The sequence below is a fragment of the Strigops habroptila genome, chromosome 7 (assembly GCF_004027225.2).
Source record: "Strigops habroptila isolate Jane chromosome 7, bStrHab1.2.pri, whole genome shotgun sequence".
NCBI classification, from domain to species: domain Eukaryota; kingdom Metazoa; phylum Chordata; class Aves; order Psittaciformes; family Psittacidae; genus Strigops; species Strigops habroptila.
The window spans coordinates 4061546-4080887 of NC_044283.2; the positions used below are offsets into that span (position 1 = coordinate 4061546).

Sequence of the window (19342 nt, forward strand, 5' to 3'; positions counted from 1 at the left end):
TAAATCATGCTGTGAAAATGAATTCATGTGATTGATTTCTGAAAATCCCTAGTATTATCATTTGACTGAAAGGCACAGCTACATGAATATGCATAGGCCAAACTCTTGGAGAAGTCATTTCTAATTTAGATGCTAGTAAAACTCCTCTGCTTACTGCTGTGAAACACAGACCTCGGAAGATACATGTGAGACATTATTTCACATTGTGGGTAATGCTGCATTTATTTCTGCCAAGTCAGCAGTTCCTGGAGCTGGAACACTACTCTATCAGGTTTAAATTCTTCTATTTGTCCTTTTTATTAAATAATGAATCTGTATAAATTACCCGTCATCCTTATGTTTATCACTGTTTAACTGCTATGCATTCAGTTAAGCTGTAGATTTCTCAGAGCTTTGTTCCCCTTTCCCTGTGTAGTACTAAGAGTTATGGTTTTTGTGTGTGGAGTTAGTTGGAAGTTTTACGTTGAGAAATAAGCAGATCTTTTGTAACAGCCTTGTCTTGCTGAATTAAAACATATTCATTCGGAATCAGAAATTAGCTTCCTTTCATTTGGGCGTATTCTGATTTACAATAAACTGATCCAGTTTTCAGTGTTAAAGCCAGATGTCATGTGCCTAAATCCTGATTTATGTTTTAATACACTTACTGTATTTTTTCAGATTAACTGTATCATTTGGCTTAATACTTGTTGATCGGCTTTGGATATTAAAGGAAATCGGCTAATCATAAAGTTATCAAAATGTTGTGAACATTAAAATGGTTCATTAGCAATAATCTAATGTGCTTTAAAATAGATGTGAGTATTAGAAAACAAAATACTTTTTAATTCCTATTTCATGACTTATTTTCTTTTAAACCTCAAATAAGTGTGCATCTTGCAGAGCATTTTTTGGCAATATGCAGTTAATGAAACTTCGCATGATTACAGCAAAAGGTTATGGCACTTACATGGTGGTGTTAATGTGCCTGTAAGTGGGAGCAGATAATTATTGCTTTTGTATTTGCTACCTTGAACTACAAAAGGAGAAAAGCAGGTTAGAATATAATCTAGTGGTGACTCAAAACTCATAATATTGCAGAAGGTTGTACACTGATAGGGTAGAATCTAAGCGGTTTAGCCCTATTTGATGTTTGGTAGTGAATTTGATATCTAAGGTACACAAGCGTTTAGCAGTGATCATAATTTCAGAATTAAAATGTCTTTAATAGAAAACAGTCTTTGAAAATCAATTTTTTTTTCTTTCTAGGGGAATAAAGATGTTTTGCTAACCAGTAGCCTTTTTGTCAAATTAAAGGTATTTTTTAGACTGTCTTCCTGCAGTGCTCTCTCTTTAGCTAAGAAATCAGCGCTGATTCCTGATTTAAAACACTCAAGTATTTTCCGCTTAATTCTGAGATAACCTAGGAGCATTTCAGCAGTTCAATCTACTAATAAAAATAATTAGGAGGAATTAGTTATTCTACTTTCTCTTGTGTCATAAATAACTTGCACCTTTCATATGAATTTCCTGAATATCCAAGAAATTTTCAGAAGATTCAGGGAACAATATTAGTTTACTTGAAGATAAAGTATAAATGTGTAATATATGAAGAGAGACACACGCAGATTGCATTAATCCTATAGTATTTTGTGTTGATTTGTTTTATACTATGTGCTTCCCAAATATGTATTCGAACCAGCTGTGTCTTTTATAACTATAGATTGTGAATTATTTATATATAGAATTATTTATATATAGAATTATTTTTAATTTTATTCATATATTGGGATTTCAGAGCTACCAGATATTTCTGTAATACTGATATTTCAGGAATTCGGTAGATAATTTATTTATATGAAAGGCTAAAAACCCCACGAAGCCACTGAAATAAGAGACACTGAAAAAATGCCAAAGACCCATAATTTTCCCACTCATATTTTGTCTTTTAGAACAAAATCATTTTAGACCCAATGACTTTCAGCGAGGCCCGCTTCAGACCATCCCTTGAAGAAAGGCTGGAGAGCATCATCAGTGGAGCAGCGCTGATGGCAGATTCCTCATGCACACGAGATGACCGTCGGGAACGCATTGTTGCCGAGTGCAATGCCGTGCGGCAGGCGCTGCAGGATCTGCTCAGCGAGTACATGAATAATGTAAGTTATACACTCTTCTTACTGGCTGCTTCTTCAGTTGATGATTAAACCTTTCTAGCTAATGCTATGACTTTGCTGTGTAACAAAACCGACAATGCATTTTTATGCCAGGAGTAAAGGTAATGCTATTTGAATTATTTGACTTCTTAATGGTAATACTGTTTGAAATATTTGGCTTTTTAATATTTTGCAAATGTTTGGCAGAAGTTTGGTGCAATCGGAAGTTTATAGGAGTGTTTTACATTCAGAGGAACTCTGTGTTCCCCACAGCTTTCATGTTAAAGTTTGTTCTTATGCAATAAATAGGCAACAAGTATTCCTTTTGAGGTAAAGTACCTTTAAAATGACAGCTAAGGGCAAGCAATGTAAGTGGGCAATGGCCCAAGACTTTTCTTCATGAAAGTGAATGCAGTTGATTTCCACCGTGAGATGGTGATCCTTGTGGTTACTTATTAGCATGTCACCTATAGATACTCATGTAAGGTTGTCTGTTTGCTCTGTGGGTTAAACCAGTGAAAGTTTTCACTTGATGTTGGAGCTGTTAAAATACTCAGTTGCTATGAAAGTAGCTGTTTACACAAAGAAAGGTATCTGCAGTACTTTAAATACAACTGGCTGTTGTAGGGTTTCAAGTGGTGTTAAATTGTTGAACGTGGTGTTAACCTGTAGTGCTTTTGTTCTGCATAACTTCTAGAAAATTCTCTCCACCCAACAATGTGTGTTAAAACTCATAAATACTATTGCTGTCTCATTTGGAGGATGTGTGAAAAAGTCCTAAGCAACATCAGCAACCTTTATTTAAATTGAAATGTTGGCAAACAGGTTTCAAACTGAGCATCCGATACTATGCTGTTATCTTGTCTGACTTCTCTATCGTTGCTGCCAGAGTATCAGGTGGCACATTTTGATCCTATTTTGCTAGAATCATCAAAATAACATTGAAGAGACTGTTCAAGGATGAACCTCTAACCTTGTTATTTTCACTGGTACTGTTATATTTGCTTGGTAGTGATACAATGAGGTATCAATAGTGCAAACTTCAGTCCTTTAGTCATTTTGTTGTACAGTTCAAAATTAACTGTGATGTTTCTATTATTCCATGTAGCAGAGTCATCTCATGGAATAGTTGTTTTTGGTGGAGAATTTAAAAGCATGTATTATTTACTTTTAGATTTTATGAAGTGAGAATTGAAAAGTTTTTGCACTGTGAATGAAAGCAAAGTCTATGCTGCTGTGTAAGGTGTTAGAAATTATAAAGAGAGCATTAAATAATAGGTGATGAGACTGTGGTGGAAGAGTGGCTAAGACGTGCTGGATTGCTTCCTACAGAATCTTGCTTAGTTGAGCTACTGCTGTAAGATGTAATCTTTAAAGGTCTTTAAAAACCTTTGAGAACTGATGGATTGTGGCTTCTTGTTTTATTGTGGTGCCCTCAGGTTTTTGGTAACAATGCAGTTTGCCCTTTGACCAGAAACATTCTTGTTTTATTTCTGACCACATCTACAGAGGAAGGAGAGTTTTAAACTACTGTAGGCATTGAAGACCACACTGAAGGTGGCTAATGTAATTTCATAGTTTTTACTTAAACACATAATTGTGTGAGCATCTTTTTATGGTTACTGCAATATGTGTTTTGAATTTCTATTCCTTCTTTTTTCTTTTTCCTTCTCCTGTTCTACGTAGTCTGAGCTGCACAATTGTTGTATTTTTTATTTTCCTGCTTTATATTGGAGTGGAATCAATTTAAGCTATTTTTTACAGCTATTGAGTAAATACTGTAACAACTGAATGTATACTTAAGTTACATAAAGTGAGTTACTTCTAATTTAAACACATCTGGCATGTTAGAATTTGAGCATGATATTGCATTAATTATTATCTTCCACACTGATCTTTGCAGATACAAGGCGTTGGATTCAGCTTTACAGATTAAGACACCTAAATTTAGGTTTCTCTAAGTACAGACAAGTAAAGTAAGGGTCTCAATTCAGTTGTTTAAAGATAGATGACTAGTGCTGTTTTAGGCTACCAGTTTAAGTAGCCTGGTGCTCATTTGAACCAAGGCACCTCAATCTGCCCCTTAGAAGCATTTGGATCTACCATGGGCCTTGTGTCATATCTGCCAGCCTTGCTTCCGTGTTGTGTGTGGGAAGAACAAATGGCCAGACTCCTGCCTTTATCAAATCCTTGGAGCTTAAGCTCCTCTTGCAATTGATGGAGATCAAATCAATACTGCTAAGGGAATCTGAAGAGCCATTCAGATGGTGAAGTGTTACAATCTAACATGGGATGAGTTAAATAACTCTAGACTCCTCTGTTTATATAACTAAATCCCCATTAACTAGGCTAGAAGATTAGGTGCCTAGCTTTATATGCAGTTCAGACATCTATCTAAAGATGGAATTTCACTCATTTGTCTGCCCTGGCAGAATTTCCTTCAGTATTTAACTGTTTGCTTGAAACTTAGGGATGGATGGATTTTCTTGCTAAGCATGTTCATTATGACAAAAGATTTCACTTGGAAAGTTTTTTAAAAGCTTGGTTGAGTTTCAGAAGGGTAAAACTGAAAGGCATACTCCAAACATGACACAGTTACAAGCCTCATCAAGACTTGGCTAGACTGTCAGAGCTTTGAGATGGTTTGGGAAAGATGGACATCATTAACATCTTCTGCCCATACAGCCTTAAACCACTGCAATCTGCCTTTGCTTAAAAGCTTGTGAAATGAATCAGACATTAGTGACGTCCATTCTGTGATTTTTGCTGTTTGATGATATCTGGAAAATGCCAAATTATTTCTTGGCTGATTGTCGATCAAATGTGCACATTGCTTTTGATGCCTGCCACGAGAGACAAAGAACGTAGAATGACTTAAATATTTTGTGGTCATATTTTATGGCTAAAGACAATGAAGTGCAGGCTATTGGCAGCGTGCTGTACAGTCAATGTTAGTTCAATCCTTCTCCAGTTTAAAATGGTTTCTTTCAAGTTACCTATTTCTATGATTTGGGTTTGGAGGGGTGTTTCTTTTTGTGTACAAGAACATTTCTCTTTGTTGTTGTTAAGTAGATTCTGTATTGCCTTTTACTTGTTGGATATTTGGACTGAAAAGCCCCATATAAATTGGTTGTGCTTTATGTATTGTATTAAATTTTCATAGAACCTAAGTAAAATACCAAGAGCAAAAGAACATACTAGAATGGAGATGTTCTTGATGCTTCACTCTCTTTTGCTTTAAACTAGTGGATGGTTTTGCAAGCATGAACTGGAAGCTGGAAGCTTTACAGGCAGCTGTATGAAATACAAGGCTTGCTATTTGATGCTGTATACTTTCTAGCATTTCAAACAATGAATGCAGAAGGCAATATAAGGAGCAAGAAAAGGAAATAGCTTCCTGCTGAACAATGTAGGAACTTTTACCTTCTAAGCAGAATAAGATGTATAAGGAAACTACTTTCACCTGCAGAACACCCCCCTGTGCCCACTTCTTTCTTAGAAATCTCACTGTAGAGAGTTATGTGTCTTACCTTCTGTACTCCAGCAAGAATTTTTCAGTACATCCATCATATTTCCAGGTCTATTCCCTGTAATCTGTTTTATCATTAGGTGCCTTACCAGACTTTAATGGATCAATATGCTTTACTACATGGGATGGTAAAAATTTAACATGCATGACAATGTTTTCCCCATTTGTCCATCCAGTTTTTACATATCCATTACAGGCTAACAAGAAGATAATGATGTTCTTATAGTTACTTGCAGTGGTAAAAATCTCTCTGTGTATTATCCAGAGTTTTACCAAAGTAAGTTAAAGCTGGTTTGCACGTTGGAAGACTGGACAGACAGATGCTATAGATCACCTTATTTTGGTTACTTCTTCCTTCTCCTCAGATAAATGTTGGTTTGTTCCATTTCCTACATGTCAAATAAGATTTTTAAAATATATTTTTCAAGCTATCTTCACAAATATTCTGATGTTCTGGTCCCAATTCAGAGGTTATTTAGGCAATTACTATTGTAGGAGGTTTTCGAATGATTATTGCTAAGGGAAGAATAGTCCTGAGGATCTTTATAGTTCTATGAATAAATATGTATTTGTGTAGTGTATTGCATTGACTGGAGCCTTACAGTGCATAAGCCCTCTGCAAGAACTTCTATGGAGATGAGATGTAAACTGTTTCATTATTGCTTGTATATCTAGCAACATGTATTAGTTTCATTTGTCTTATCAGTAACTGTCAAAACATTTTCCCAGCATGGTATTTATTTCTTCTATGGTGAACTCAGCTGAACTTTAAAGTCTTTCATTTCTGGGAAGCATGGGCAGGAGGACTCTCGGTTACTGGCTCGTGACTTTTTTTCTTTCATCTCTCACAGAAAATGGATGTTGGTTCTTTTGCTTGTTTGGGGTTCTTTTTTTTCAGATTCTTATCTATATGTGATAAATCCCATCATTTGTTTCAATGTAAAATTACATTTCTAGACTTAGTATCCTACAGAGAAGAACTAAATACAGCTCTGCAGAAACTCTTAATGCAATTGTTTTCCATTTGTCTGAATGAAAACATCATTTAGCGGATGGTTAGCTCTGATTGTGGTCTAGTTTCCTGCTGGTTAACTGTCCTGGATCCTTCATGATTTGTATTGCAGGCTGTCAGGGAGCAAAAATCCTAGAAACCTGGGAGTCCCCGCTCCTAGACTCCTGGATTAGAAGTACACTGCCAAACTCATGTAACCCAATGCTGGGTACTGTTTCTAACAAGCATCAGGGTGCTGCTGTGTTGGTATCTGATTATAAGAAAGGAAGAAAATTATATCTTTAGAAAAATAAGCTTTAAAAAGAATGCTTTGAATTCCCTCTGATATCATCAGTTTCTGTGCCACACAGAGGCAGACTGCGTTTTGGGTAGCTGGGGTGTATTAAAGAGAAATTTGGAAAGCAGTTGACAAGTGAGTCAGCCTTGACTGTTAAACACCTCTGTAATCACTTCAATACTGGGTTGGCATTAATTCAAGTCTGCATTTGAAAAGGCTTTTCCCAGCTGGTTCAAATACAAGGTTATCTTCGTAAACCTATGGGCTCAGTATTAAACCAACCTTCATTCTCATGCCTTCGTTTTCCTCTCACCCAGTGCTCCTGCTCCCAGCCACTGCCAGTGTTTCAGGAGAGCTTGGGGATTGTTTTTATTGTAATTGGGCTTTGGGACAAAGAGTATTTCCATGTATCCAAGTGGAATGAATAGTCTTTTAGAAGTCCTTGTATTACTATGATTTAATGTTTAGACGTGAGGACAAGAGCTATGCAGGCTAGTTTTTGGTTGGGTTTTTTAATGTATATTGTGATGATATTACTATAGGAATAATGCCCCTGAATGTTTGCTCTTAATCTGGTTCTGTAAAGTTACTACTCATTCCTGATGTCTGTTCACTGTAACCAAGATAGGCTTCAATTCCTGTTTCCTTTGTAGAAGAAAATGTCACATCTCAAAAATGCAAGTATAAGAATGAATGAAGAAGCATGAGTCTACAGGCAGTTTTTCTTCACAAATACATCAGTAAAACATTTGAATTACTCCGAGTGAAATTATAGTGCTGCAGCACATGAAAATGAAATGTCCTTAACGGACAGCTGAAGTTATTGTGCTTGATTGGAGAATGAAAAACATGATGGCAAATGAAAATCTATAAACTCTCCAGATACTGTCAACTTCCAGATTGAACAGCTCCATCCAAATTCATATTTAAGAGAAATGTAATAATTGGTGTATATGTTTCAGTTCTGGTGCTGGCTTGCGTAAGGTCAATCTGGGTGTCAGTGAGCAGTAAATTACAGTTATGAGACAGAGAAATGTCTGCAGCTGTCCTGAGATGAGTAATCAGGAATGAGTGACAAGAGATGAACTGCTGGGTCATCGAGTGATGTGGAACAATTTTTCTGTTGGTACTGTGGTAGAGTTCCTAGATTTGCGAATAATTCTTAGAGGAAAATGTCTTGTTTAAAGCTTCCTACCATATTTCAAGCTATTTTACTGTTCACTTTGCTATTTTAGAGGCTATATGAGCAGATTTGTCTTTCTGAATTTGGAAGAAAACAAGTAGAAACACAGTAGCTATTACTGGAGGAATAGGCTGTATTCCCAAATGGGCAAATATTTTATGATGTGTCACAGCATTGCTTCTTGGTCACTTTCAGTTTCTTTGCATTTATGTGTCTCTTCTGAATGCCTGGACTTCTTATGATTGTACCTAAATCACTGTCTAAGTATGCTACCTGCAATGGAATTTGATCCACCTTTTAAGGAACCTTCTGTCTTGTGTTTCTTGAGGACCTTATCAAGGCTTCATAGGGGATGCCCAGTATTTTTTGATAGTGTGATGGAATTGCACAAGTGAGTTTTGATTTATTTGTTGATTCCTGTCTTTTCTGGTTTTGCAAGTTCAGAGTTTGTTTTGTTGTTCCTGGTAATTCCAGAGAACCACACTGTTGTTTTCTATCAGAAACAAATAGAAAAGCTCTGTGAGAAAGTGGGACTTTATGGCTTGGAAATGACAAATAAGCTAACAATTTGTCTTGACTTCTGGTGGTTGCAAATTTATGCAGCCCTGTGGTGTTTTATGTTTGCGCGAGTAGATATTTAAACTTACTGAATTAGTATTTCTAGGAGGAAATGCTGTTTCTGAACCAGAGTGCTGATAGTTTTTCGCTGGCTGTCTCCACTGGAAAATATAGGTGCCTTGTTTTGCTCTTTAAAGGCAGACTATGTCATGAGGAAAGTTTTGTATGCCTTGTTAGACTAAATCATGATATTTTTAGAATCTAAGACTGAATTGCTATATAAGGTTGAGTGTTCCTTCTGACACAATGTTTCCTCCCAAATAACTGAAGTTTTGGGAAATTTTAAAATATAGGATGACCAAATTTACAATTAAAACAGGTAAAATTGTCTTAACTAATGTGTTTTTGTTATAGTTGTTGTTGTTGCTTTTTAGTGTTGTTCATCCTTTTTGGCATGTCAGGCCCCACTAAGTCCTATATACACATTTAAAATTAAGAGTCCGTTATGTTGTGGTGGAATTTAGTCACAAGTTTAAATGTTTTGCCCAAGAGTAGTATATCAACAGTCCCATTTCCTTGGGATCTCAAGGGCTGACAACTTCCAAACCACCAGTTCAGCCAGAGGTATTATATGTTCCCCATCCCTCTTGACGTGCTTTTCAGTTCACATAAAATAAAAGTTAATCCAGCATGAGCTAAGTCAACTTCTAAGAATTATATTAAATAATTATTTTTTGGTGTCTCATACAATGTTCTTTAATAATTAATTTTTCTAATAAATTTCTATTAGATCTTTCTTTCCTGTGGATTTTCCACTTTTATTCCTGTCTTTGCCTTTAAAAGTACTGGATGCCTAATCAGGAAACACTGTTTTTTCCATATGTAAATTCAAATGTTTTGGTGCTGTAAAGAATTAAAATACAGGAGAATTCTATAAACCGTATTTTCTCCTTTCTTTTCTGTTTATATAAATAGGTAGGAATGGCTCATGGTTTAGACACAGTCCTGGCAGTGAAGTTATTTGCTCTTCATCACTGATTTCTAGGTTCATCTTGGTCTTCCTGGGCTTTGGTTACTCCAACATTAAAATTGTGTTCATCTCCGACTTATTTCATTGCAGTTTAAGTGCCTTCCTTTTTTCCACATTAATTTCTGTAAAAATAGTGCAGTATTTGTATCATTGTAGCGTTTGAGTGTTGGAGGGTGCACATAATCATAGAATCATAGAATAGTTAGGGTTGGAAAGGCTCTTAGGATCATCTGGTTGCAACCCCCTTGCCATGAGCAGGGACACCACACACTAAACCATGTCACCCACGACTCTGTCTAACCTTGCTGTCTAATGTCTATCTGTCCAAAGACACGGGATTTCTCTCAATTTAATTTCTACATCTTTAAAGATTGCTTGAATCTCCTCAGCACTTGTACTGAAGTTTTGCTATAACTGGGCAAATAATGAATTGCTGTGTTTGCCTATTAAACTGCAAACCAGGAGAAGAATGACATGGGGCAGAATGAAATGTGCACAACAACAGTCATGGGGAAGATTACATGATTTGTTTGTTTGTTTCTGACCAACAACCCAAACTGCTTTCCTATAAAATATTATATGAGTTTCCTACATGCTATAGTTTGGAAGAAATTATTTAAGTGGACCTCAGGTTCACCAGTAGTTTGCTTCCAGAAAACTTGCCTTTTTGATAAATGTATTTATTACTCATCTTTGTTCTACCTGATACATGTATGTATGCATGCAAAATGTCTGCCTATACTTCTGATACCTTATCAGAGTATGGGCTCATTTTAAACTCAGTGTATGCAGAGAAAACCAAACCCAACCACAAAACAGGCAAAAACCAAAATAACCACAACAAAAATCCCAAACCAAAACCAATCAACCAACCAACAACAACAAAACAACCAAGGAATAAACACCAAACCAAGCAATCCCCCAAAGCACTGCATTTTCTTGTGGTGCTTTTCACATTTCAACTTGTTTTATTTTTCATTAGTTAGTTTTGTTTTTTCTAAAGTGTGTTCTTACAGAAGTAATGACTTCTGCATCAGTGCTTTTAATATGCTGGAAAGCATTGCCTTAATGTTTGCAAGACATAGGCTATCTGAAAGGAATGTTGTTAAAGCTATTTGTTCACCTGTAGAAAAACCCTTTATCAATCTTGTGTATACAGTGTGATTCATAACTTTTGTAATTTTTCTTTGTACTGAAGTTAGCATTTATGGGTCATTAATTTGTTGTTTTTTCCGTGTCTGCAAGTTAATATCAGTATGAGAGAAGTTTTTCATGCATTTTATACTATACCGATAGCAATATTATTAGCTCTCTGTATACCTGCTTCTGGTGTATGGGTCTTACCTTCAATATTTGCACAGTCCAGATTAATATTGTTGTGCACTGTATTCATTTGGATGCAAAGAAAAATATTCCCAGTGCCTGAAGTGTTATTGGGAATGCCTCAAAATAAAATAAACATGGACCTCCTGAAATTAGTGAGCTTTCAGAAAATCATATCAAAAACCTGTCTCCTGGAGGCTACATAACATTTTCTGTACACTTAAGGTTGGAGGGGGGTTTTTTGTATTCATAATGTGTTCAGGTTCTGATACGTGTGTGGAAAACCTGAAGGTAGAAATGGAACCATAAAGAGTGAATTAGTTATTCACTAGCTATTTTTCTGAGCAACCTGATGGAGTTGAAGATGTCCCTGCTTATTGCAGGGGGGATGGACTGGATGACCTTTAAAGGTCTCTTCCAACCCAAACTATTCTTGATGTGTTAAGATGGTAGGAAGTCACGTTGAAATAGGGGAAGGATAGAGGATGTGAAGTGAAATTTTTCCCCTTTAGTACATTAGATCATCATTTCTGTAGTCAAGGATACACTTTATCATAGGTAAAGGTCAAATTTCTTTTTGTATTAGCAATGTCATTACTGTATTTATGCTTTGATAAGCAATCAAAACTACAAAACTAGACAATTACAGTAGTATGTAAACCTGCAGCTCCTGTGTCCTGCATTGGTCGGCATTATTTATTGTTTAAACAAGGAGTGTTTTTACAACTGTGAAAACAAGGCACTGTAAGTTAGTGATGGAAGAAATCTATGTCATTCAGACCATTGTCATCTGAAGTGATGTTATCGGATGCCCAGAAGAGGGCTCACTTGCACACCAGAAGCGTTCTGTGCATCAGGAAGGATCTGCATGCAGATGTGGCACAGCTGTAATCAAAGAAAATGCAGTAATACAGAGAATGAAGAGCTAACCTTGCTAGTAGTTTTGGGATGTTTAGGAAAAAGGATAGATTCAAAAGGTTATTTTGGGAGAAAAATATAAATATGAATCAAATCAATATTAAGTGCATGAGGTATCAAATAGAAATGATGTGTAAGTTCTACATGCATTTTTAAAGGTATTGATAATTTCATTTCAATAAGGAATTTGGTAGGCAAGGGGTAAGAGCCTTTCCCACCCTTTAAAAATTATTTCAGATGTAGATATATGCTGCAGAGCTCAAGTACATTGTGATACAAGCTAATTTGCAAGTTGCTTTCTACAAGACTCAAATGTAAGATGGTGTGAAATGAGATATATCAACGTTTAATGGGATTTGATATTTGACGTGGGAATAAAATACAGTACAAATGCAAGAGCATCATGTCTCATGTCACAGTAACTTGTCGCTTTTTCCAGAGTAGTGCATTAGCCAGACACTGGGAGCACAGGTGGTTTATTTATATACTTTTGCTTGAGAAATACAAGACAGAAAAGGCATCTCTATCATAATCAGTTCCCTAAAATTCCTTAGTGAAAAAGGAGTGAAAGGATTGCTTCATTTCTTTTAAGATGTTGGAGCTGAAGCAATAAGTAATTTTCCTTTTGGTTTGGACACTTTCTGGAATTTTTAAGTATTGATCCATTTTTCATAACATTTAATAGGATTTAGAAACTTTGTCAGAACCCTTCCTTTTAACAGATATTACAACTGTTTGAAATATTTCAGCATGCATTGGGCTTCAAGAGAACGAAATGAAACACTTTGTGGAATTAATTTGTCTATAATAAAGCTTTAAGCTTATCTGCTTTGTAAAGTAAGCTGTAATTAAGTGTAGGGTAACATATTGACCACATTTTCACAATACATGTACTATGTAGGGTTTTTATGTTTGTCAGATTGACTGCCTTGATTAATTAATATCTTGACCAATTACTTTAAATGTTTATTTAAAAAGAAAACACAAAACAACTCTAGGAGAGTGACAACCCAGATGGATGCCTTATAATTGTAATAATGCATTAACATGTATATGTTTCCATGTAAAATTAGAGATTCCCAGACTATAATTCTATAGCTTTAAGTGGACAATGACTGAGCTCTTTCTGTCATGATCTAAAATACCTTGGGGCATGATGTGTAGTAATGTAGTTACTGTAAGGCTGTCAAATGCATTGCCAGATAGCATTTGAATCCTGGGAGTGGATAAATTAGATTTTAATTGGGTTTTAAGGGTAAGCTGAATAAGTGGATAAGGTAGAATTAACCAGAGACATATTGATGTAATGAAACCTTTGGTTCTCTTAATGCTATTGCATTAAACACCATACAGTCTCTGTTGAAAAAAGATGTCATAGTAGAGTAGATTGATAGTGATGGGTAAGATGAATGGTGGTACCCAACGTAATTGCATCATAACCACATTATCTGGAGCACCATAAACCCAAGAAACTAGATAAAATTGCATTAGTTGTATTTTATTATAGCATTTGGAAGGAAAAGAAAACAAATAAACAGAAAGTCCACACCAGAGTTTTTCCATGCTGGTGGGACCATTCTCCCAGGGACTTTACTGAGGCTATGGAATGGTAGGGTATTTTGTTTCTTATAGAGCAGAACAGAAGCTGCTGCATTGTGAGATGGCCAGAACACTTGCTTGTGTATTTCTTTGTGAACCACCTTATGATGGTTTGATGGTTTTGCTCAGTGGGCTTTTTATTCTGATGGGATGCATAATGTTTTTTTTCTACTAACTTCCTTTTGTCTTCCATATGGGCACCTTCAGATGATTAAATTTTTTTAAATGTTAGAAAATTCAAACGCTTGAACTCATTTGTAATTACATTATCTTAAAAAACATTTTTTTTTTTTTTTATCATTTAAAGCTGAACAATGTGCTTAATGACTACAGGCCTTGCAGTGCAAACCTTAATGTGAACACTTTTTAAGGTCCATTCCAAACCTAACCATTCTATTATTGTATGAATTTATTATACAAGTAAAAAACCAGGAGTCTGTGTCCTGAGTAAAGACTCCATAATAGCAGTGAGAATCCAAAAAAAAGTAAGTTGTTGTGGCTTCTTTTTTTATTTCCTACATAAATTAAGAAAAAAAATAGGGAAACGTGGGAGGAGGAATTTTTTTGATGTTGATGTCGGTTGTAAGTCCATTAGTTCATTACAAGATTATGTCGTTTTCTGATAAGTGAGCAAAAACCCTTACTCCTCATGCAGTACTTTTGATTTCTGCATATAGGGTGAGGACCACAGAGCCAAATCCCATGGATTTCAGCAGAGTCATTCATCATTACATAACTGTGTAAGGGATTCTGTGAGGACTCTAAAATGCCTGACTTTCAGTGTATAGATATCCCCAGGAAAGGCAGGAAAGCTAACTCTCAAAGTTTAAAAATTAATTATATACATTATTGGATTTGGGTCTTGGCTTTTATGGGAGCTGGTTCTTCCCAATGTGTTCTATGTTGAATGACATGTTTAATCCAAATGTTGAATTGTAAGCATTTTGTCAGTGTGAATTTAAATTAAAACTACGAAATCAGATGTTTAAAAACCCAAACCGTATAGAAGTTAATGTTTTGCCATTTCATATCATGGTTTGATTAGTGAAATATGTTTTGAAGCAGAAATAGAAGCTTTCCCTTTCCCTTTCCCTCTTTCCTTACCTTCTTGCCTTCTTTTTGCTGTCAGAAGCAATTGAGGAACTTTGTTTAAAGAAATCTGCCCACACCTTTGAACACAAATCTTATTTCTCTCCGGAAGCACTTTTTTCCTCTCCTTTCAATGTAAATAAGTAAGTGAATGGATAAATAAAAGGTATCCCCGATTGTGAGTGTGTAAGACTAGACTTACAAAGTAGATCTACATCCAACCATTTGTATGTACCAAACAATAAAACTTGAAGGCTCATTAGCTTGGAATGACCCAACTGTGTTTTATGTGGAGGGGTCATTTCTTTACTAATGAGCTGCTAAGCCAGATGGCTCACCTCATCCTAGTCTGACTGCATTAGTGTGATTTAGGTTTTTAGGCAAATAGCTTTTCTTTTCTTTTTTTTGCCTTTTTCTGTTTTTGCCTCAGACAGGAGCTGGAGGGACAGCTTTTTCTAGAACTGTGGAAAACAAAGTATTTTTCCTTAAAAGATAAATGTCTAAGGTGACTTCTTAGGGGTTTATATCAATTTCTATCATTTTTTCTCTGGTTTGTAGTGATGGGAGTCGTTAGATACTATCCTCCCTGAAAACTGTTTTGGGTTTTTGGGAAATTTCTTTTGACTGTCTCTCGCTATATTGGATTTTGTTTCAATAATTAATCAAACCTATTCCTATTGCCTCCTGTCTGAGTGCATATGAAAATATGTATAAGAAGAATGATTCTGCACACATGGCAGTGCAAGAATAATATTTGCTTTTTAGTATGCATTTTCTTATACAATTTTGGTTGTCTTTATGAATTTAAGATGTTTCAGGATGAGGGGTGGCTGCTCCTTTGGGCCTGGATTCATATCATGTGAGAAAGCTTTTTCAGGCATGTGAGTGAGGATCCAGGTCTTTGTGGATTCCCTCAAGTCAATTGAATTGATTAATATACTCAAAACATACTGAATTTTAAGTGACTTGGATTATTTTCTAGGAGTGATTTTTCTCTCACCATTGACTAAACCATACACGAGGCAAGTTCGGAAATGATATATAAGTCTTTGTAGAGAACAGCTCTAAGAAGAAGTGTACTTAAAAGAGGGCAGTTTATGAACGACATCACCAGCAAGATGGTTTTGAAAGTATTTCAAACATAGTGTGCTAATAAGCACCCGTGGTCCTTTCAGCAATCCCACATCTGAATGAAATTTTGGTGTAGCAAATTGTGTGTTTCTGTGAATAACTTTGTATGATGATTTAATCATATATTATGGGAGTTTGTTGCAGTGATGTTGGGTAATTGTATATAGGTTCTTAGCACTGAAAGTTGGTCTTACCTTCAAAGAAAGTTGTTACATTTGGGGGAATAAGAACATAAAATAGCTTAGAATAAAGCTTTATCTGGCCTAATATCTTATCTCTGATAATAGTCACAGGGGATGACTAAAGAAGAGCATAAGAACCTGATGAACATGCTGTGATTGTGATTCTTTGCAAAATTTATTATCTTAGCCTCCAGCCATTTATGGTTCAGGGAGTTTCTGAACCAAAGGTGATATTTACTGTTTAAAAATGAATAATCTAGTATCCTTACTTAAACAGCCTGTAGAGCATTAAGATTTTAAGGGATTTACACAGGTCTCTGGAATACCTATTTTTTTTCATCATTTTGACCATCCACTTTTATTTTAAACCCTTTTCTTTGCCCTGTTGAGTTTTGGAAGGTATTTAGACCAGGATGAATTAGGAAGGGGAGAAACGGAGTCAGTAAATAAAGGAGAGACGTGAAAACTATTACACTTTGCTAAAACATTTTTGAGACAGATTATGTAGACATGATTAACCTGCAATCTTTTACATTTTGAATAGTGAAACTAAACTGAACGTTCCTTAGGGACTGTAGTGGTAGGACAAGGGGTAATGGGTTCAAACTTAAACAGGGGAAGTTTAGATTAGATATAAGGAAGAAGTTCTTTACTGTGAGGGTGGTGAAGCACTGGAATGGGTTGCCCAGGGAGGTTGTGGATGCTCCATCCCTGGCGGTGTTCAAGGCCAGGTTGGACAGAGCCTTGAGCCACGTGGTTTAGGGCAAGGTGTCCCTGCCCATGGCAGGGGGGTTGGAACTAGATGATCTTAAGGTCCTTTCCAACCCTAACTATTCTATGATTCTATGTCTTTGCAGTGTATCAAGCCTAATATATTGAGATTTGCTTGCTTAATTTCCACCCGCTACTCAGGTCTGCTATACCTGGCTCTCACTAGCACCAGTAGCTTCCAAAGAAAGCAGTGTGATTTCCTACTGTGGGAAATCTGCCCAAAATTAGGTGGGAAAACATGGAGCGGGAGATGATCTGGAACCCATGTTAATACCCATGGTAATCTTACTAAGTGCTTCTTGAACAAGCCATGTTAAGAGAAAACCTGATACAAAGAAAAAAGAATCAAAATGAAGCCATAGACTTCATTTGTCGAAAAATATTGTAAAATGGTTAGTAAAGCTAAAAAACCCTTTTGCTTCAGTAAAAGGGTTTTCCACTAAGCAGTCAAAGTCAGAATCAGGGCCAAAAATGCACAAGGTATCTTTCTCCTGAGAGGAGGAATAAAACAGTGTCAAAACATGAGAAAATATAAACGAATTTTAGATGTGAAAGTACAAGGAAATCTTCACACTGTTGCGATTTGGCAGTGCTCATAAATCTCCTTTCTACAAGAACTAGGACATGGGTCGTTTTCTGATGGAGATGTTAATCACAGTGAAGAAGGGGTGTTTTTCTGTTTTATCCTCATTTGAGCTCGTATTCTATGAGTTCTCATTTCACAATGTATTGGGGTATGTGTGTGACCATGTATATGTCTCATTTTTAGCTTCTGTCTCTCTTAACCAAAGAAAAAGTCTCTTCTTGAGTATGATGTGTTAGGAATAAAGTTATATTCAAGGTCTTTGTTGTTTTTAAGATTTATCTGTGAAGATAGAACTTCTACTTTCTAATGGAGAATGTGAATCTGCTCTCTAAATCATACTTTAAGCTGTAGCCTGGGAAATGTAAATGGTATTTTTGTCTCTTTACTTAGTGTTGCCAGACTAACAGAATGACAATATTATAACTGGGTTTTGTCAAACCATATAATTAAATGGCTATGAAAACTAAAGAGGATTCCATTCACTGAAGAGTGGTTACACTTTTACTGCCACGTAAGCAAAGTTGGAATAACAAAATGATAGAGCATCATATGCTGTGTACATTTTTACTTATTAATAGCAAATTTGAAATGATAAATACTTTTCCTTCTGTAAAATTCTTAGTGAATCTCTTGAGAATTCAGTAGCACTGTAAATGTAATCTGCAGTTCTTTACAATTATAGTTTAAATAGACCAAGTCTAAAGGGACTCTGCCTATTTGATTTCCAAATTTGCATCACTTAAAATCCAATCAGACCAACTGTTCAAATTTTTATTAGATATGAAATACATGAATGGGTTCAAGGCCACGCTATGTATAGCAAATACATACCTTGGTTTACAGCACGGATTGTCTGACTTCTTACTCAGCATGTGGTTCGACCTTCAGACTGCTTAGTGACTTCTCAACTTGTTACCATATTAAATCCTTCGATTTTCAGTAACTGGTGTTTTATAGTCCAACAGATTGCATTTGATTTTGTGGATTTGCTGTAACATATTGAGTTTAATGGATTTATGCAGGAATGTAAAACAAAACTAATACAGCAGGAGCTCAGAATTTTAGAACACAAGGGCATTAGGCTTGCAGATGGCCCATGCGGATAATGACATTGAATAATTTAGTGTGGTAGGTAATCTGGTTTTGACAGAATACATTGACATTTAGCCAATGCATATAGGTGTTTCGGTAGCGATCTGCATGTTCAGATATAAGGCAGACCAGAACCACTGTGTGAAGTGCAGCATTATTGTCTCACTGACTATCCTTAAAGAAGGCAAATCTGTTCAAAATGTACTAACATAGATTTAGAAGACCCTCAATATTGCAGTCATTAAAGAGATTCTTTCCCATTCATGTTTATTATGTCAAAACATGGCCTCTACCTTTTCCATCCAAATTCATGATGAGACTCTCGAATTTTTTTACCATGGCAACATCTTTAAAATATAGTAGATAATGTTAATCTTGGTAGTTGAGAATTAAAGATAAACAATAAGGTTAATAACCTGCGACTAGTGTTCAGATCAGCTCTTTGCGATGCATGTGCTGTGTGTGCATTCCAGTAATGAGTTTTTGCTGTTGTCATATTTTTCCTGTTGTCTCTCTCTGACTCACACAGCAAACACATTCAGAGTCACAGACCATGTTAGTTTGTTTTATTTCCAACTGAAGTCAATTTATTTTATTTTATTCACTATTATTTTGGTTAACAGATATGTCTGGAAGAAAGTAAACAGTTCTTCCTAACTCTTCAATGAAATACATTTTTCTAAATGTATTAATGTATTAATAAAGGTAAAAAATGCGTATACTTTGGGGAGTATTCATGATGACATTGGATAGTATGTCGCTTATGTACATCAATCTTTATCAAATTTAAGCCTGAAATTTTTTTCAGGCAAATCCCAAATAATTGTTACATTGGCATGAAAGAACCTGCCAGTCTGACTATTTGGGAAGTCAAGGAGCAAACTAGTTCCTCTGGCCATGTGTAAATGGTGACCTTTTTGGTGCCTACCT

At 35.8% G+C, this 19342-nt stretch overlaps 1 protein-coding gene across 2 annotated transcripts in view; it reads left to right on the forward strand.

Moving 5' to 3' along the window:
* Nucleotides 1–19342, forward strand: part of CTNNA2 (catenin alpha 2) — a 500115-nt gene that overhangs the window by 153319 nt on the left and 327454 nt on the right. For both annotated transcript variants that reach the window (XM_030491748.1, XM_030491749.1), the window contains exon 7: nt 1932–2135. In XM_030491748.1, coding sequence (XP_030347608.1) covers nt 1932–2135 — 204 coding nt within the window. The remainder of the gene's footprint in view (nt 1–1931; nt 2136–19342) is intronic.